The 20,457-nt window shown below is 50.4% G+C and overlaps 1 protein-coding gene across 2 annotated transcripts; it reads right to left on the minus strand.

The window, feature by feature from the left end:
* Positions 1-10,965: 10,965 nt before the first annotated feature.
* S1PR2 (sphingosine-1-phosphate receptor 2) lies at positions 10,966-20,125 on the minus strand. Of its 2 annotated transcripts, none has more exons than XM_053585777.1 (2): positions 19,933-20,125; positions 10,966-13,417 (listed from the first exon to the last, which is right to left on the minus strand). In XM_053585777.1, exon 2 carries the CDS (start codon positions 13,373-13,375, stop codon positions 12,314-12,316), a length of 1,062 nt encoding a protein of 353 aa, XP_053441752.1. In that variant the 5' UTR covers positions 13,376-13,417; positions 19,933-20,125; the 3' UTR covers positions 10,966-12,313. The 2 variants fall into 2 exon arrangements, with proteins under 2 accessions (XP_053441752.1, XP_053441754.1); XM_053585779.1 differs by lacking the exon at positions 19,933-20,125 and adding an exon at positions 19,615-19,743.
* Between the last annotated feature and the right edge of the window lie 332 nt (positions 20,126-20,457).

A 20,457-nucleotide genomic window follows, 5' to 3' on the forward strand; every position in this document is an offset into this window, starting at 1 on the left:
GTCTGGGTACTTTTTCTGTTATTGGTAGAGATGGGGTCTTACTCTTGCTCAGGCTGTTTTTCTTTTCTTTTTCTTCTTTTTTTGCGCTTGCAGTTTTGGCCGGGGCTGCTGAACCTGCCACCCCAGGTATACGGGCCTGGTGCCCTACTCCTTAAGCCACAGGCGCCTCCCTTGCTGTTCTTGAGCTCAGGCAATCTGCCCACCTTAGCCTCCCAGAGTGCTAGGATTTCGAGTGTGAGCCACTGCACCTGGCCTAAAAAAAAACATTCCTAACTTATAAAAACAGGCTGAGAGCTGGCACAGTGGCTCATGCCTGTAATCCTAGCACTGTGGGAGGCTGAGGCCCGAAGCATGTGAGCTCTAGAGTTCAAGACCAGCCTGAACAAGACCAAGACCCCATCTCTAAAACTAGCCAGCCATTGTGGTGGGTGCCTGTTAGACCCCACCACTTGGGAGGCTGAGGAAAGAGGATCACTTAAGCCCAAGAGTTTGAGGTTGCTGTGATCTGTGATGCCACAGCACTCTACCAAGGGTGATGAAGTGAGACACTTTCTCAAAAAAGAAAAAAAAAAAAGGCTCGGAGCCTGTGGCTCCAAGCCGCTAAGGTACCAGCCACATACACCTGAGCTGGCGGGTTAGAATCCAGCCCGGGCCCACCAAACAACAATGATGGCTGCAACCAAAATATAGCCAGGTGTTGTGGCAGGTGCCTGTAGTCCCAGCTACTTAGGAGGCGGAGGCAGGAGACTTGCTTGAGCCCAGGAGTTGGAGGTTGCTTTAAGCTGTGATGCCACAGCACTCTACCCAGGGCAACAGCTTGAGGCTCTGTCTCAAAAAAAAAGAAAGAAAGAAAAGAAAAAAGAAAAAGAGGGCGGCGCCTGTGGCTCAGTGAGTAGGGCGCCGGCCCCATATGACGAGGGTGGCGGGTTCAAACCCAGCCCCGGCCAAACTGCAACAAAAAAATAGCCGGGCGTTGTGGTGGGCGCCTGTAGTCCCAGCTGCTCGGGAGGCTGAGGCAAGAGAATCACGTAAGCCCAAGAGTTAGAGGTTGCTGTGAGCCGTGTGATGCCACGGCACTCTACCAGAGGGCGGTACAGTGAGACTCTGTCTCTACAAAAAAAAAAAAAAAAGAAAGAAAAAAAGAAAAAGAACATAGGCTGAAGAGTGGATTTGGCCAGTTTGCTGAACCCAGCATAGAGCATGAAGAATGACTCTACAAATCCATACAAAAATACAGATGAACCTCAAAACAAAATATGCTATATGAAAGAAGCAAATCATAAAGTACATACTGTGTAATTTCATTTATGTAAATCACCAGGGTATTTCTTTCCAGTTTTCTCACCCACTTCAACCTGAGGCTTCCTTCCTTCCGTCTTTGTGAGCCACTTACATCCTGCCTTGCTTCCCTCAGCAATACCCAGGTCCCTTCAGCCTACCCGGGTTCCATAGCCACCACCCATTACAGCCACCAGGTTATAGCTCGGGTATTTGCCCACCTTCTGGAGAATAATATGAAAACACACAGCGTCTGCTTCTGAACAAGCAAAGTTTCCTTCTCCACACCACACAGAGCAAGGATAGAGACTAGGCCTGCCCTGGGTTTAAATGAATAAACCGAAGGGCTTACACGTGAGGCTCTTCCTTCCGAAAATGATCACTAATTACCCACAACTGATTTCTCCGAAGGCAAGCACCACCATACACATTTTATAGATGAGGAAACCAGCTGAGAGTTGTTTTCAGGCAACCTGCTCGAAGTCTCCTTGGGTTGTCTAGTGTCAGTGTTGGATCTGAGATTTAAATCTGGTTTACCTAACTCCACAGTACATGCTTTTCACATTTATACCACAATTGCTACCAAAAATGATTCACGTCTGACCAACTTCATTTCTATCTCTCTTTTTTTTCTTCTGATAGATTTAAGTATTCCTAGATAACACATTCAAGAAATAGTAGTGGTGGGCAGTGCCTGTGCTCAGTAGGTAGGGCACCAGCCCCATATACAGAGGGTGGCAGGTTCGAACCCGGCCCTTGGCCAGACTGCAACAAAAAAGAGCCGGGCATTGAGGCAGGTGCCTGTAGTCCCAGCTACTTGGGAGGCTGAGGCAAGAGAATTGCCTAAACCCAGCAGTTGGAAGTTGCTGTGAGCTGTGATGCCATATCACTCTACCGAGGGTGATAAAGTGAGACTCTGTCTCTAAAAAAAAAAAAGAAGAAGAAGAATAGCGGTTCGGCACTTGTGGCTCAAGCGGCTAAGGTGCTAGCAACATACACCTGAGCTGGCGGGTTCAAATCCAGCCTGAGCTCACCAAACAACGATTCTAGCTGCAACTAAAAAATAGCCAGGTGTTGTGGAGGGCGCCTGTAGTCCCAGCTACTTGGAAGGCAGAGGCAGGAGAATCGCTTGAGCCCAGGAGTTGGAGGTTGCTGTGAGCTGTGAGCTGTGATGCCACAGCACTCTACCCAGGGCAACAGCTTGAGGCTCTGTCTCAAATTAAAAAAAAATAGCTGGGTATTGTGGCAGGCGCCTTAGTCCCAACTACTTGGGAGGCTGAGGCAAAAGAATCACTTAAGCCCAAGAGTTTGAGGTTGCTGTGAGCTTATGATGCCATGACACTCTACCAAGGCCAACGAAGTGAGACTCTGTCTCAAAAAAGAAAAGAAAAGAAAGAAAGAACAGAAAAAGGTAATGGATGTTGGAAAAGTATATCAGCATATAGACAACTGGGAAAATAGCCAGAATATCAGGATGGGGAGATGGATTAGAAACCTCTTGAAGACTACTAATGAAATGATGGGTCTAGGCAACAGTTGCCCATGGATGACCAAACCATTAAGGAAATTTTAAGTATAATTTACAAAGGCAGGGTCAGGCTGATGGCATCTGAACAATTGGATCAGTCTTAGTTATCAGTAAAAAGGCGAGATGGATAGGCATTCTGTCTTCCTGATGGAAGTTTCCAGTCCCAGTTGTAAAGAATTCAAGGCAGGCTTGGCTCCTGTAGCTCAAACAGCTAAGGCACCAGCCACATACACCTGACCTGGCAGGTTCAAATACAGCCCGGCTCACCAAATAACAATGACAGCTGCAACCAAAAAAAGAAAAAACAGCAGGGCATTGTGGCGGGTGCCTGTAGTCCCAACTACTTGGGAGGCGGAAGCAAGAGAACTGCTTGAGCCCAGGAGTTGGAGGTTGCTGTGAGCCATGATGCCACAGCACTCTACCCAGGGTGACAGCTTGAGACTCCATCTCAAAAAAAAAGGGCGGCGCCTGTGGCTCAGTGAGTAGGGCGCTGGTCCCATATGCCAGAGGTGGTGGGTTCAAACCCAGCCCCGGCCAAAAACCACAAAAAAAAAAGAATTCAGGGCAAAAATACCAGTCCTGAATCTGCCTGAGGACAGAGAAGCATGTTTTTTTTGTTTGTTTGTTTTTTCTGTGTGTGTGTGTGTGTGTTTTTGTTTGTTGTTTGTTTTTAGAGACAGAATCTCATTTTATCACCCTTGGTAGAATGCTGTGACATCACAGCTCACAGCAACCTCCAGTTCCTGAGCTTAGGCGATTCTCTTGCCTCAGCCTCCCGCCAACCCTTGGTATATGGGGCCAGCGCCCTACCCACTGAACCACAGAGGCCACCAGACAGAGGAACATGTTAAGTAATGCCAAACTGTGAGAAGCTCTCCCGGGAAAATAACCTGGTTTCTTCAACAAATAAATTACTAAAAAAAAAGAGAAGAGAAACCCATATGTTAAACAATAATTCACAGAGATTCATTAACTAAATGCCCCTCAAGGACCTTATTTAGTCTGATCCAAACAAACGTTAAAAAACAAAACTGAGGGGCGGCGCCTGTGGCTCAGTCGGTGGGGCGCCGGCCCCATATGCCAAGGGTGGCGGGTTCAAACCCGGCCCGGCCAAACTGCAACCAAAAAAAAAAATAGCTGGGAGTTGTGGTGGGCGCCTGAAGTCCCAGCTACTTGGGAGGCTGAGGCAAGAGAATCGCTTAAGCCCAGGAGTTGGAGGTTGCTGTGAGCTGTGTGAGGCCATAGCACTCTACCGAGGGCCATAAAGTGAGACTCTGTCTCTACAAAAAAAAAAAAAAAAAAAAAAACTGAGGCAGATAGGGAACTTTTAATGATAATTGATATTTGGGGTGGGGCTCCTGTGGCTCAGTGGGTAAGGCGCCAGCCCCATATACCAAGGGTGGCAGGTTTGAACCCAACCCCAGCCAAACTGCAACAAAAAAATAGCTGGGCATTGTGGTGGGCACCTATGGTCCCAGCTACCCAAGAGGCTGAGGCAAGAGAATCACCTAGGCCCAGGAGTTGGAGGTTACTGTGAGCTGTGTGACGCCACGGCACTCTACCTACAGCGATAAAATGACACTCTGTCTCTACAAAAAAAAGATAATTGAGGGCGGCGCCTGTGGCTCAGTCGGTAGGGCGCTGGCCCCATATACCGAGGGTGGCGGGTTCAAACCCAGCCCCGGCCAAACTGCAACCAAAAAATAGCCGGGCGTTGTGGTGGGCGCCTGTAGTCCCAGCTACTCGGGAGGCTGAGGCAAGAGAATCGCTTAAGCCCAGGAGTTGGAGGTTGCTGTGAGCTGTGTGACGCCATGACACTCTACCGAGGGTGATAAAGTGAGACTCTGTCTCTACAAAAAAAAAAAAAAAGATAATTGATACTTTTGATAAGTATAAGTGTATTATGGTTAATTTTTTTTTTTTTTTTGGCTGGGGCTGATTTTGAACCCACCACCTCCAGCAAATGGAGCTGGCGCCCTACTCCTTTGAGCCACAGGCGCCACCCTGTGGTTAAATTGTTTTAACTGTTGCCATCTTTTAGAGATAAAAAGTGAAGTATTTGCAGATGAAATGATTTGATATGCCAGATTTGCTTTAAAATGTTACTAGAGTAATAACTGATTCCGGCAAGAATGGATGCTGAAAGAGTTTAAGTTTGATGAATGACGAGATTATTTACAGAGTCTCAAAGTAGAGGGAAGTAGTAACTGAAAAGTGGAGACATGTGGCAGATACCATGTCAGCCAAGTGATCAAAATTAACATGGCCAGTGATGGGACTAAGTAACTTTTGGCTAGGCCAAAAATGCACCAGCTGAATCTAATCGTGAGGAAACATTGGTCGGACCCAAGATGAAGGACATTCTGCATAATAACTGACCTATACTTTTCAAAAATGTCAAGGTCACAGGAGACAAAGAAAGGCTCAGAAACCGTTCCAACAGAAAGACTAGAAAAGACGACTGGTGCCAGCCATGGTGCTATGCTCCTGTAGCCCCAGCAAATCAGGAGGCTGAGGGGAGAGGATCACTTGAGGCCAGGAGCTCAGGTCCAGCCTGGACAACAGAACAAGACCCTTTCCCCTGTTCCATTTCTTAAAAAAAAAAAAAAAAAGAACACCCGTGAATTCCAGTGATCTGGAATTTTCAGGATTTTCTTTTGCTATAAAAGTCACTTTGGAGATAATTGGTGAAATCTAATTAAAATCTGCAGATTTCTTGCTTTTGATAATTTTACTGAGGTTACATTTTTAAAAATGCTTTGTTGGCTTGGCACCTGTAGCTCAGCAGGTAGGGTGCCAGCCACGTATATTAGAGCTGTCAGGTTCGAATCCAGCCCGGGCCTACCAAACAACAATGACAACTACAACCAAAAATAGCTGGCCAGGCATTGTAGCGGGTGCCTGTAGTCTCAGCTACTTTGGAGGCTGAGCTAAGAGAATGGCTTAAGCCCAAGAGTTTGAGGTTGCTATAAGCTGTGATACCACGGCAGTCTACCGAGGGTGACATAGTGAGACTCTGTCTCAAAAAAATAAAAAAATAAAAAATAAAAATGCCTTGTTCTTAGGAAACTCCATGAAGTATTTACATGACTGGATGGATGGGTAGAAATCTGGGCTACTAGTAACTAAGCATTCGTTCTTCCTACTCCAGACCAATTTTCTCTGAAGACCTTTATGTGAGAAAGAAATTGATTTTCTCTCATTGAAGTCACTAACATTGTGTTCATTATCATTTCCAGCTGAGTCTAATCTTGATATCATTATTGACAGAAATATCCCAAAATTCACACAGCAATATGTGACAGTTACAAAGTCATTTGTAATAATAATAGTAGTAGAAATTAAGATTTTTTTTTTTTTGAGACAGTGTCTCATTCTGTCACCCTGGGTTAAATGCCATGGCATCAGAGCTCACAGCTACTTCAAACTCCTGGACTCAAGTGAGCTTCTTGAGTAGCTGGAACTACAGGCACCTATCACAACACCAGCTAGTTTTTCTATTTTTAGTAGAGATGGGGGTCTTTCTCTTTCTCAGGCTGGTCTCAAACTCTTGAGCTCAAGCTCCGAGCTCAATCTGCCTCCGCCTTCCAGAGTACTAGAATTACAGGCATGAGCCACTGCACCCAGCCTAGGAATTAAGAATTTTTATAGCTGGGTGTGGTGATGCATGCTTGTAGTCCAACTACGGGGGAAGTTGAGGCAGGAGGATCACTTGAGCCCAAGAGTTTGAGGCTACAGTGCTCTATGAATGCACCTGAAAATAGCCATTGCATTCCAGCCTGGGCAACACAGCAAGACCCTATCTCAAAAAAATTTTTTGTTCTTGAGATAGTAGCATAATGCCCAAGAGTTCAGTTGCTCAGAAACCGTAGAAATCACAATCTAGAATTATGCTGTCCAGTCCTGTCGCCCATGTCCACATGTGGCTATTTATTTTTATTTATTTGTTTATTTTTTTTTCAAGCTATCACCCTGGGTAGAGTGCTGTGGCGTCACAGCTCACAGCAAGCAACCTCCAACTCCTGGGCTCAAGCGATTCTTGTGCCTCTGCCTCCCAACTAGCTGGAACTACAGGCGCCCGCCACAATGCCCGGCTATTTTTTGGTTGCAGCCGTTATTGTTTGGCAGCCCAGGCTGGATTTGAACCCGCCAGCTCAGGTGTATGTGGCTGGCGCCTTAGTCGCTTGAGCCACAGGCGCCAAGCCCACATGTGGTTATTTAAATTGAACTTAATTAAAATTAAATAAAATTTAAAACTCACTTCCTACCTCACATCACTGCATTTCAAGTGCATTTTTCAGACTGTGGCTCAAGGAGCATAATTTTTTTTTTGCAGTTTTTGGCCGGGGCTGGGCTTGAACATGCCACCCCCGGTATAGGTATATGGGGCCAGTGCCCTACTCCTTGAGCCACAGGTACTGCCCAGGAACATAATTTTTTTTAATTACTGGGGGGGTGTTTGGTTACAAACACACATTTCTGGGGTCATTCCAGATCTACTTAATCAGAATTTCTGACTACAGAGCTTGAGAATCTGCATTTTAACAGGTTTTTCCAGGACATTCTGATGTTCTCAATTAGCCCAGAGCCTCCTTAGGGAAAAAGGAGGTGAGGGCGGTGCCTATGGCTCAAGGAGTAGGGCGCCGGTCCCATATGCCAGAGGTGGTGGGTTAAAACCCAGCCCCCGCCAAAAAAAAAAAAAGAAAAAGGACGTGAAAAACATCTTGTGTTTCAGGCATGTGGGCTGATTCCATTCCAGGCTCCCAGATTGGAGACATATCAGACTGGGATACTGAGGAAAATCAGACATGACTACAGTCTTCAAAGACTGCCTGGGTTCAAATCTTGGCCCCTTCATTCACATACCACTTGACCGTGGGTGGGTTACTAGACCTCTCTGTGCCTCAGTTTCCTTTTTTTTTTTTTTTTTTGCAGTTTTTGGCTGGGGCTGGGTTTGAACCTGCCACCTCCGGCATATGGGGCCGGTGCCCTACTCCTTTGAGCCACAGGCACCACCCAGTGCCTCAGTTTCCTTACCTGTCATAGTCAGTAATAGTTACCTACTCTATAGGGTTATTGTGAGGATTCCATGAGTTCATAGGTATGTAAGGTACTTCAATAGTGCCCAGCACACATTAAACAGTTTTTATTTTATTTATTTTTTTATTTTTTATAAGTTTCTTTCTTTCTTTATTTATTTTTGCAGTTTTTGGCCAGAGCTGGGTTTGAACCCACCACCTCCGGCATATGGGGCCAGCGCCCTACTTCTTTGAGCCACAGGAGCCGCCCTATTTATTTTTTTTTGTAGAGACAGAGTCTCACTTTATTGCCCTTGGTAGAGTGCTGTGGCATCACAGCTCACAGCAACTTCTAGCTCCTGAACTTAGGTGATTCTCTTGCCTCAGCCTCCCCAGTAGCTGGGACCACAGGCACCCGCCACAACGCCCAGGTATTTTTGTTGCAGTTTGGCCAGGGCCAGGTTTGAACCCACCACCCTCGGTATATGGAGTTGGCGCCCTACTCACTGAGCCACAGGTGCCGCCCCTAAACAGTTTTTATTATTATAATTAGCCAGGGACAGTGGCTCACACCTGTAATCCCAGCAATTTGAGAGGCCAAGGCAGGAGGATTACTTGATACCAGGGGTTTGAGAATGGCCTGGGCAACATAGGCAGACCCCGTCTCTACAAAAAAAAACATAGAAAAATAAGCTGGCCACAGTGGCATGTATCTGCAGCTACTTGGGAGACCAAGGCAGGGGGAACACATGAGCCCAGGAATTCAAGGCTGCAGTGAGCTATAATGATGCCACTTCACTCTAGGCTGGGTGACAGAACAAGACACTGTCTCTCAATAAAAAACAAAAACAAAAAAATTAGTTATATCTCCAAAGGTCTACTCAATGAATATGGAGTGCAACCTGCTGCAGAGATTTTCTCTGGGCTTGCCCTTAAAAATATCACCTGTACCTCAAAACTGCCACTTCCCCTGTTTAATTTTCTTTCTTTCTTTCTTTTTTTTTTTTTTTTTAATTTGGCCGGGGCTGGGTTTGAACTCGCCACCTCCGGCATATGGGACCGGCGCCCTACCCGCTGAGCCACAGGCGCTGCCCTCTTTCTTTCTTTCTTTCTTTCTTTCTTTTTTTAGACAGAATGTCACTATGTTGCCCTTGGTAGAGTGCCCTGGCATCACAGTTCACAGCAACCTCAAATTCCTGGGCTTGAGCAATTCTCTTGCCTCAGCCTCCCTAGTAGCTAGGACAACCCCTGTTTAATTTTCATCCTAGCACATAACACTCACTTGCTTTTGCTTCATTTTTTGACAAACACTTATTGAGTGCTTACTGTGTGTGAGCATTCCAGGCAGAGAGAACAGCAGATGCAAAAGCCCTGAGTTGGGAACATGCCAAGTACTCTTTAAGATGCTAGAGATATGTTGATGAAGAAGACAGGTGCAGTCCTATCTTCAAGGTATTTGTATTTTAATGGCTGGGGAGACAGATAAATTAATATAGAATATGCTGCCAGGTAGTAAGCAGGCTGGGGCCAAGTAGGTGGTCAGGGAGGGCCTCTATGAGGAGATGGCACTTGAGCAGAGTCCAGAAAGAGGAAATGAAGGAAGCATGTGGGTATTTGGGGAAAATCTATTGACTCTGGCCTGGCCTGTGCCTCTCCCTTCTCTCCTCCCCTCTCTTATCCCATCTAAGGCTCAGGTTTCCAAACAGAGGTTGTTTCTCAACTGCTAAAGAAGGGGAATTCCGATGGGGTTTGCAGGCTGTCAGCTTCTGTCTGCCTTCTCTTCCATTGGCTGCCCTAGTGTTTGAGCTCCAGCTTGGGGACCTAGGACTCTTCCCCCCCAGTCAAAGCTCCAGATCTGTCTTCACAGGAGTTTCTGGATTATCTGGCTCTGGCCAAAGGAGGAGCCTATCACTAAGCAGCCCAGCAAGGGATCCTCAGCCCCATGCCATCTGGGCTTCTGCTGGTGCTGGGTGAGATTTGCAGCCACCCTTCAGTGGCAAAGAGTGGACTGAGAAGCCTCTCTCTAGCCTAGTAGTGGAACTGGTGTGTTCTGGAGTCAGCCTATCCAGGTTCAAATCTAGATACAGGCACTGACTTGACTACTGCTGGGCAACCCTAAGCAATCACTTAACTTCTCTAAACCCGCACCTTCTTTTTTTTTTTTTTTTTTTTTTTTCTGATTTTTGGCCAGGGCTGGGTTTGAACCCACCACCTCCAGCATATGGGACCAGCGCCCTACTCCTTGAGCCACGGGTGCCGCCCCGCCCACACCTTCTTAAAAGTTTATAACTCCTGGGCGGCACCTGTGGCTCAGGGAGTAGCCCTTCAGCTCCATATACCAAGGGTGGTGGGTTCAAACCCGACCCCGGCCAAACTGCAACAAAAAAATTGTGGCAGGTGCCTGTAGTCCCAGGTACTCGTGGGAGGCTGAGGCAAGAGAATCACCTAAGCCTAGGAGTTGGAGGTTGCTGTCAGCTGTGTGACACCATGGCACTCTACCGAGGGCGAAAAAGTAAGACTCTGTCTCTACAAAAAAAAAAAGAGTTTATAACTCCTACCTCCTAATGAGTCAAGTCTTCCTGCTTGGAAAGTTCTTGATGAAGGTCAGATATTTTGCTGTGTATAATGCTCACTTTTTTGCCCAAATTTTTGAGGGAAAAATAAGGATGTGCATTATACATGGGTAGTACGAATTCCATATCTATATAAGTTTGGGCCAAAAACGTGGGTATGCATTATACATGCAAGCACATTATACACATCAAAATACAGCCTTTTAGGAAATACCGAGCCCCAAAGGGGTGTCTGGGTCCACTTCTGCAGCTCCCTGGGAAGAACATATCATTGGGGTGGAAAAGGAGACCCCCACACACACACTCATTAGGTTCTCAGGAAAGCAGGGAGGCCCCATGTCTAATTAATCCTTGGGAGAGGCCAGATAACTGCTCTAGGGGAAAGATCTGTGTTGATCCCTGTTTTCTTAGATGTCACTGAGATTCTGGCATTCTGGCTCCAGAAGGGCTAAGGGTTGGGGGCACAGGATGTGAAGGGGCCCACCCCTGTCCCATCCGGCCCAGCCATGCAACACTAATGGTGGGAATTACTCCCTTGAAAAGACACAACCACCACCAGAAAGAGAAATTGAACTGTTTATTGGCCCAGGTCTGGGCCTCAGGCATGAGGGGATGTTTGGGGGAGCTGTATGAGGAGGAGAGAAGCCCCTGACTGGCTCCTTGCTCCCCAAAGACCCCTACCCCACACCCGTGGCATTCACAAGAAATTACTTTGAGGCTTGAGGTTCTCCTCCCCAGTGTGACCTGCACTCAGCTCTCATCTGGGGAGATGAGCCAGCATTGGATCTGGGCAGGGCCAGATCCTCCCTTTGGCAGCTTCATCACGGACAAGAGGAGACAAAACAGTATCCATTCTGGGGAAAAGGAGATTGGGAGAGGAGGTCACAGACATCACATATGTGGACACACAAAGACACACATAAATATTCATTTGTACCGTAAAATCCCTTCCATTTATCGACAGGATTTCATAAAGTCCCTCTGGGATAGGTTAGGGGACAGCATCCCCTGGAAATATCCTCACCCTGTTCAGTATGACCTGAAAGAAGGCACAGACTCAGGGCTGCCCTGTCTTAGGAGCCCGGGTACCGTGGCTGGGGCTGCAGGTGTGCAGGTGGGGATGGCTTAAGGGTGGTTGCATTTGGAAGAGGAAGGGTCCTCTGCAAACATTTCTCCCTGAATTTTCTCAAGTCCCACCCCACTCTCCATAGCAGGTCCCTCCCCCCAAAACTGGTATTTCTCATCTTTGGTGATTCATCTATGACACAAATAGTGCCACTGACCAGAGAAGTCTGAGAATGGGGGATGGGTTCAGCCCCCTCCCTTCCTCCACCCCAAGATTTCCGGGCATCTCATGGACTCAGAGGAAAGGGAAGAAATAGCCTGAGTGACAGCTGATGAAATTTGGGGAAGCTGTGAATTCAGGCCTAGGAGGGCATGGAAGGGGACCTCCAGCTCCACAGGACAGCAGTTCTAAAGAAGTGGCCTGAGGTTGTCCAGAGAAGGTTGCAGGAGCAATAAATTCAGAGAGGGGACTTTGGTGCAGGGTGGGGGGTTGGAAAGGAAAATGTTGAAATCCTTTGTACCGGCTGGTAAAGTGGCCCTGCTCTGAGTTCCCCTTGAATTTTCAACTCCTGTCACCCCAACCCTTTATGGGTGTACCCACGGCCTCCTCATGATCCAGTTCTAAATTGGTCACACTGAGCATTGCGCTGGGTCCCAGAACCCCACTGCAGCACTCTACCTGACTAGGTGGTGCCTCAGCTGGCCATGTGGGGTGTAAAATGCTTGCAGTATCACCCAGGCCTGTGGGTGGGGGCATCTGGCTTGCCAGCCCCTTGTCTCTGTCTGAGGTCACCTGGTGCCTTTCCATGCAGCCCCCTCTGATAGCTGGTTGTCAGCCCATCTTGTCCTACTCAGACCATAGTATTGCCCTCCAGGAACATAGGTGATGTTGGCATGTGCGTGCCCCTCTCTAACGAGCTAGAGCTACACAGCGGCAGGAGGTGGTGGCCTGGGGTCCCATCCCCCCGCCCTTGCACCCCTGCTGCTGCCTGCCGCCAGCACTGCAGTGGCCTCAGCACCTCCCGCCGTAGGTCTCGGCTGCGCCATGTGTAGATGACAGGATTGAGCAGCGAATTGAGTGTGGCAAAGGCAAAGAAGTAGTGAGCTTTATAGAGGACTGGGCAGGAGCGGACTGGACAGGCGTAGTCCAGAAGGAGGATACTAAAGGCGGGCAGCCAGCAGACGATGAAGACGCCGAGCACAATGGTGACAGTCTTGAGCAGGGCCAATGTCTGCGAGCTGGTCACATCTGCATGGCTTGAGCGGACTACACAGTAGATGCGGACATACAGAGCCACAATGGCCAACAAGATGACAGAGAAGATGGTCACCACACACAGCACATACTGCTTGGCGTAGAGAGGCAGGACGGTGGAACAGGCCTCAAGGTGGCCCAGGCAGTTCCAGCCAAGGATGGGCAGGCCTCCAAGAACCAGTGAGATGAGCCATGAGGCCCCAATGAGCAGCAGCATTCGGCAGCTCTTGTCACTGCCATAAAGTTTGACCTTGGCAATGGCCACATGCCTCTCGATGGCAATGGCCAGGAGGCTGAAGACAGAGGCAGAGAGCGTGATGAAGGCGGAGCCCTCGCGGGCAAACCACTGCACAGGTGTCAGCCCCAACGTGAAGGGGCCAGAGAGCAAGGTATTGGCTATAAAGGCCACACCTGCCAGGAGATCTGAGGCTGCCAGGTTGCCCAAGAACAAGTACATGGCCGAGTGGAACTTGCTGTTGCGCGCCACCGCTATGAGTACTAGCAAGTTCTCCACCACGATGGCACAGCAGAGGATGATGATGAAGGTTGAGGCCACCTGCCGGGAGGGTGTCTCCTGTGTTTCCAGTGTCTCCTTAGTATAACTGTAGTGTTCCAGAACCTTGCTAGAGTTCAGGTACTGTGAGTACAAGCTGCCCATGTTGGAGCTCAGTGGCCAGCCAGGGCCATGGGGCTGTCAGAACTGCAGAGAAGAGAGAAAGACAAACAACAGGTCAGAAAGTGCTAGCTTCTGCCTGGGCTATGACCTCAGGCAGCTGAGGTTCAGGGTCCAGCTCTGTCACTCCTCACTGAATGGCCACGTGGAAGTCAGAATTATCATCTATCTCTGGGTTTCACATTCACAGATGGGAAATCCAAAGAGGTCATTTCACTTTCCCAAAGTCTCAAAGCTAGCAGGTGGCAAAGCCAGAGAGACTGGCTCTGCAGCCTCTATAACCTAGATCAGTGGTTCTCAACTTTCCTAATGCCGCAATGTATTTTCATTGTTACAAAAGGCTCACAATCCACAAGTTGAGAACCGCTGCCCTAGATGATGCTCCCTTTTTTTTTTTTGAGACAAAATCTCACTTTATCGCCCACGGTAGAGTGATGTGGCATCACAGCTCACAGCAATCTCCAGCTTTTTGGGCTTAGGCGATTCTCTTGCCTCAGCCTCCCGAGTAGCTGGGACTACAGGCGCCTGCCACAACACCCAGCTATTTTTTTGTTGCAGTTTGGCCGGAGCCGGGTTTGACCTGCCACCGTTGGTATATGGGGCCAGCGCCCTACTCACTGAGCCACAGGTGCCGCCCGATGATGCTCCCTTTGTATTTTATTGTTTTAGAGATGGGATCTCACTCTGTCACCCATACTGGACTGCAGTGGCACAATCATAGCTCACTGCAATCTCAAATTCCTAGGCTTCAAGTGATCCTCTTTCCTGAGCCTCTTGAGCAGCTGGGACTACAGGTACACACCATCAAGTCTGGAAATTTTTTTATTTTTATTATTTTTTTATTATTATTTGTTTTTTTGTAGAGAGAGTCTCACTTTACCGCCTTTGGTAGAGTGCCATGATGTCACAGGACTCACAGCAACCTCTAGCTCTTGGGCTTCAGCGATTCTCCTGCCTCAGCCTCCCGAGCAGCTGGGACTACAGGCGTGGAAAATTTTTTATTTTATTTATTTATTTATTTGGCACTCTATTGCCCCGGGCTAGAGTGCTATGGCATCATAGCTCACAGCAACTTCAAACTCCTAGGCTCAAGTCATCCTCTTGCTTTAGCCTCCCAAGCATCTGGGACTACAGGCACCTGCCATCATACCTGGCTAATTTTTCTATGTTTAGTAGAGATGGGGTCTTGCTCTTGCTCATGCTGGTCTTGAACTCCTGAGCTCAAATAATCCACCCACTTGTCCTCCCAAAATGCTAGGATTACAGGCATGAGCTACTGTGCCTGGCCTAAATTTTATTTTTTGGTTGCAGCCATCATTGTTGTTTGGTGGGCCCGGGCTGGATTCGAACCCACCAGCTCGTGTATGTGGCTGGCGCCTTAGCCTCTTGAGCCACACTAAATTTTATTTTTTTAGAGACACAGTCTCCCTCTGTTGCCCAGGATGGAGTGCAATAGTGTGATCATAGCTCACTGCAATCTCAAAGTCCTGTGATCAACAGATTCTCCCACCTCCCAGGTAGCTAGGACATCACCACAAGCCTGGCTAATGTTTCTACTGTTTTACAGAGATGAGCTCTGGCTGTGTTGCCCAGGCTAGTCTTGAAATTCTGGCCTCAAGTGATCTTTTGCCTCAGTTCCCCAAGTAGTTACACTCTCTTTCAAAGGGACAGAAGTTCCCCCAATTAGCATGAAGGATACAGTGTGGACTTCCAGAAACCTTGCCCATCTACCCAGAAAGTAAGCCTTGGGTAGAGGGTGGAGGGTTTGTCTCTTTTCCCAAACACAGAAGCCATGAACCTCATGCTGTCTGGTGACCTAGGTCTAGGAGATTTCTTGCCACTGATAGCACCCTTCCCTGCTCATTACCTCCCACTGCCCCTGATTTTAGCCTAGGTCTAAGCCTTGAGGCCTTGGATGCTCCCAAGACAAGGTCTTGGGGAGACACTAGGGTGGCCCTGAGGTTTAAACTTCTCAGAGGTCACACTATCTTCAAGGACACAGACGTTGGAGGCAATCCAGAGGCTCTCACTGCAATACTAACATGCTGAACAATGTCACTTAACACTCTCAGGCTGGGCACGGTGGCTCATGCCTGTAATCCTAGCCCTCTGGGAGGCCAAGGAGGGTGGATTGCTTGAGCTCATGAGTTTGAGACCAGCCTGAGCAAAAAGAGGGACCTCGTCTCTACTAAAAATAGAAAAAACTGAGGCAAGGGGATCACCCAAGAGTTGGAGATTGCTGGGAGCTGTGATGATGTCACGGCACTCTACCCAGGGCAACAGCTTAAGACTTTGTCTCAAACCCCCCCCCAAAAAAAAAACACTCAGCCTCTTAGCCTCAAGGTCCTCATCTGTGCAATGGGGAGAAGAAAGTCCACTTCACAGGTGTAATAGGTAAATCCTTTTAAATGATGTAAGAGGCATGCTTAGCACATAGCAAGCATTAAAAAAAATTACCTAATGTTATTAGCTCCCCTCTTCCTGCCACACACAGGACAGCTCTAGATTTGGTGGTCCACCCACAATCTTTTGGGAGGGGAGGGGATGCTGACTAAACCAACCAGGGAAGATGCCTGAAAGCCTGTTCCCGCCAACACCATGTAACTCTGCCCTGAGGCACAGAGTCCCGGTGGGGTGGGCAAGGCAATGGCACCCCTCCCCGGCCAGGATAAAAACCAGATGTGAGGCCCTGGGAACAAACAGGGTGGAGTTCTCCCTCTCTAGTCCCATCCGGTGTGGGGAAGGCTGGAGTGTGTGTGTGTGGGGCGGGGGGGTTTGGGGGGTCCTGGCTGGGGGGATTGGGCATCTGTGCTGAAGTCATGTGAGCCAGCAGGAGTGAGGGGGCGTGAAACTCCGCGGGGGAGGGGACCATGGCATTTGTTTCCATGAAAGCCTGCGTCACCCGCCTCTCAAGGAAAACTGAGCAGTGGGGGAAGAGCAGGATAAGAGGCAGAGAGGATGAGTGGCAGACGCTATGGCTTTCCCCCAGCTTGGGGGTAGAGTAAAGGCGGTCTCCAGTGCAGTGTCTGCCTTTTAGAAGGAGGTAGGTGTGAGGGAGAGTCGCCCCAGATCCCTTGAAACATGCCTGGCAAGGACTCAGCGCACTGTCCCAGAAAAGTCTGGTTAGGCCAGTTTCTAGTAAGCTAGGAGTGATAGGGGGCTTCCACGGTCGCCCACCCATCTCAGTCTCCAGCCGCCCCCTTGGAGGGGCGTCCTTCCTCCCCAGCCCTACTTCGAGGCAGCTTCGCCCCCGGAGTGGAGGGACATCCATCTTAGTTTGGGAACAGACAAGGTCTTGTGAACTTCTCTGGGGGACCGCTGCCCCGCCCAGATCGCCACACAGAGAGCCCTTGTTCCCTTGCTGGACGTAGCCCCGGGCGGCCTGATGCTCTCTATCAGCTGTAGCCAGTCCACAGTTGACTTGGCCTCACCCCACCGGCTGTGGGGCCAGACACAGCCCACGCCCTGATTGGCTCATTTTCAACCCCCGGACACCGAGCAATTTGTCTATTGGCCTGACGGTCCATTTTCGACCTCTGATTGGCCCAGCTGGGGGCGCTCTCCGACCAGCCCTACTGAACCCGCGACTGGAGCTCAGCGCTGTCTGAAGACAGAATTAAGGCTATGTTGATGTCCCTGGGGGCAGCCTGAACTGCGGCCTAACCCGTAGGTCACCCCGACCAGACGCCCCTCCCCCAGCAGGCTGCCCTGGTCTTCTGGGCCCCTCCTTGAGCTCATGAGAATCAAGGCTCCTTTGCCGGCCTGGGAAGCGCACTCGCTGGTGGGCAAGAAGCCCAGGGTGTGTCTCACGCCCACCCCTTCAACTGCTCACCAAGAGAAAGATTTACTGCCGCTTCCTGGAGAATTAGTGTTCAGGCCTTACACCCCAAGGACTCACCAAAAAGTGAAAAAGTGGAGAAAAGACAAGGGGAGGTGGGCAAAGGGATGCAGCAGTCCCACTTTTTGCAGCCCCAGGAGGCTAAAGCACCCACAGAGAGAAGAGCAGCTCTTCTAAAGAAAGGGAAACTGGGGCCTACACTATATCCAAGTCTCATCTTCCCTACTATGACTGTGTTAAGGCGGGAGCTTAGGCAGTTAAAGCTTCCCAGAAAGAGAAAGCAGGGCAGTTTGGAACTGGCAAAAGAGTCACCCCCTAGACAGACGGAGGCCTGGTCTGCTTCCTCTGCCCTATGTCGGGCTCCAGGGTTCAGGGGAGGACATGGGGCCTGTTTCCTAGTCCACCTTCACTAAAGCAATCCTAACTCCCTCCCAGGGATTCTAGAAGAGGCAACTGGACTCAGAACAAGAGATGGAATGTCCAGGCCTGAAAGGGAACATGGACAAGTGACAGGACTTGGAGGGAAGGGAAAAGAGATAGACTGGAAAGACTGGCCAGAGATTAAGCTACCAGAAGGCTGGAGGAAGGCTCAATCGCTTCCAGGTTCCTCTCCATCTCCTCTTAGTTCCAGAGAGGCAGATCTGTGGTTACAGTTTCTCCTGATCACCCAAAGATCCCATGACTTTTGCACAGGGCTGTCCCCTCCCTCCATCTTTTGGTCCTTCCAACAGACCCCCTCCTACACTGCGATTCTCCACCAGGCAGTTTTTTTTTTTTTTTTTTTTAGATAGAGTCTCACTTTGTCGCCCTTGGTGGAGTGCTGTGGCGTCACAGCTCACAGCAACATCCAGCTCTTAGGTTTAGGGGATTCTCTTGCCTCAGTTTCCCAAGTAGCTGGGACTACAGGCGCCCATCACAATGCTGGGCTATTTTTTATTGCAGTTTGGATGGGGCCGGGTTCGAACCCACCACCCTTTGGTATATGGGGCCGGCGCCATAATCACTGAGCCACAGGAGCTGCCAGGGAGCTTTTAAACTTATGTCACTCCCAGACTCAATATTCTTCCATGGCTCCCTATGGCCCCAGTGGCACGGCCCCTGCCTACATAGCTTTCCGGACTCTCCCCCAGCACCAGCCAATCCAAACACACTAGCCTCCTATGTGCCACTCCCACCCCTGGTCCACCCTTCCTCCAAATCCTCAAATGACTGTCTCCTCCTCTTTCAGCTTTCAATTTAAAGCTCACCTTCTCAGAGGGGCTTCCTTGGACTACTAGGCGACAATGGTAACCTTCTCCAAGCCCTTTTCTATCACAGCATCTCCCTTTATTATCTTCACAGCACTTGCCTGGGAAACTATCACGATAGAATGTGAATACTGGAGGACACAGACCAAGTTCATTCTCAGCCTCTGCAAGGACGCCTGGCGCAAAGAAAGCGCTCAGCAAACACGTGAGATAAGCAAATAAGTAAATGAATGAATGAGCAAATGAGAACCCAGTGAGCTACCAAGGGTGGAAGCTCCTAAGTGCAGCCCCAAGACCAAACAACAGCAAAGGAAACTGGAGACACGTCTAGTTTGCTGGCAGCTCCCCCACCCCACAACTACCACCACAGCCACCACCACCCCGGCGTTGAAGCCTAGCGCGTCTCCGTGGAGACTGCAGCAGGAGCCGCCACCGCGCGGGCCCGCACTTTCTGCCTTCTTATCTGACCGAGTAATGTGCGGTATCCACACTCACTCACGCTAGGGCCGTGACTCCTCTGTTCTGCGATCGACACATGCGCGGGGACCCCAACATTTCCAAATGGGACTGCTGGGACTCTCTTGGTCCAGCCAGAGGCCCCCCTCGAGATTCTCGGAGGACTAGCCAAAGGGTGAGGTCCCAGCACCAGTCGCACGCGGAGTGCTGTGCCGGCGTCACGCCAGGCAGGGGACCGTGGGCTCAGCGCGTGGCGCCCGGAGTGCCTGACAAGGGCAGAGACAAGGGAGAGGGGTGGAAATCCCCGAGTGAGTCAACCCGTGCCCAAGGGGACAACTTCCCTGACGCTGTGCGGTGCTCGGGACCACGCAGGGTCCAAGCCACTGGGGCCTTCACCCACGCCCCATCCTTGAGCTGGAGCTGAAAGAGGAGGAGCCAGATCCAGGCTGTTGCGCTCATTTTCCTTCCAGAACAAAGCCACGCCCCCACAGGGAACTGGAGGAGGAGAACAACTTGGGGAAACCAAGGCAGAAAGCCAGAAGCTCAGGCAGACGGCGACTGCCTTCCCCGAGGGCCCCGCCCCTTGGCTTGGAGGCTTCGCATAGCGCAACACCTTCGATCTTGCTCAGCCGGGTCAGCCGGGAGGGGTGCTGTTCCCCTCTTCCCAACACACTCCCCCATACCCTGGCCCCTGGGCACATCGTCCTGTCTTCCAAAGTCTCTAGCGGAAAGCGCTCGGATTCCGCCTTCTCGGCGCCAACTTCCTGCCGCCGGAGAAGGCGGGGAGCTCAGTCCCGGGGTTCACCGCGGAGTCCGCCGGGACCGCCAGGAGTCGCGGAGAGGGCGCACTGTGACCATCGCCTCCATGCAGCAAGAACACAGGCGACGGGTGCGCGCCCCTGCGAACTCCAGCCCCCTGACCGGGCCCCCCAGCTTCGATCCAGGGACCTCAGGGGACTAGGGACCGCCCTTTCTGCCTCCCCCAGGCTGCACGCGCTCACCTGGCTAGGCCCGGGTCCCTGACCTGGCCGAAGGGGCCTTGGCGTTTGCGTCCCCGGGGCGGCCGCAGCTGGGGCCGGGGTTGCCCGCCGGGCTCGGCTGCGTCCCGGGGTTGGGGACCAGGGACCGAGGGGGGGCGGGGAGAGCCACCGCCTCGGCCCCCCTCTCGCCCCGCCCTTCTCCCTTCTCTCCTCCCCTTTCCGGCGGCGGCGGCTGCAATGAATTCCAGATGTGACCGGAGAGCAGGCCCTGGAGAGCGCTGGGACTCTCTGTCCGCACTCCCACCTCTTGCTCCGCCACTCCCAGCCCCCACCCGTGAGAACTGGCCAGCAGGGGCCGTCACTCAGCCCCATGACGTCACAGCGCTCCTAGCCAGGTGACATCCACCTGAAACAACAGTCTTCAATTCCAAATATATTCGGGTCTATCCCTGGGACCCCAGAATTGGAGGAAAGCCCGGATCCCCATTTTGTACTCAACAGGGGTCCAAATGCCTACTATGTATCAACCCAGCAAATAGACTCATC

Source organism: Nycticebus coucang, chromosome 3 (assembly GCF_027406575.1).
Source record: "Nycticebus coucang isolate mNycCou1 chromosome 3, mNycCou1.pri, whole genome shotgun sequence".
NCBI lineage: Eukaryota > Metazoa > Chordata > Mammalia > Primates > Lorisidae > Nycticebus > Nycticebus coucang.

What these genes read in the sequence shown, in the direction of transcription:
- S1PR2 (XM_053585777.1), bottom strand. Translation starts at nt 13,375, where the DNA reads ATGGGCAGCTTGTACTCACAGTACCTGAACTCTAGCAAGGTTCTGGAA.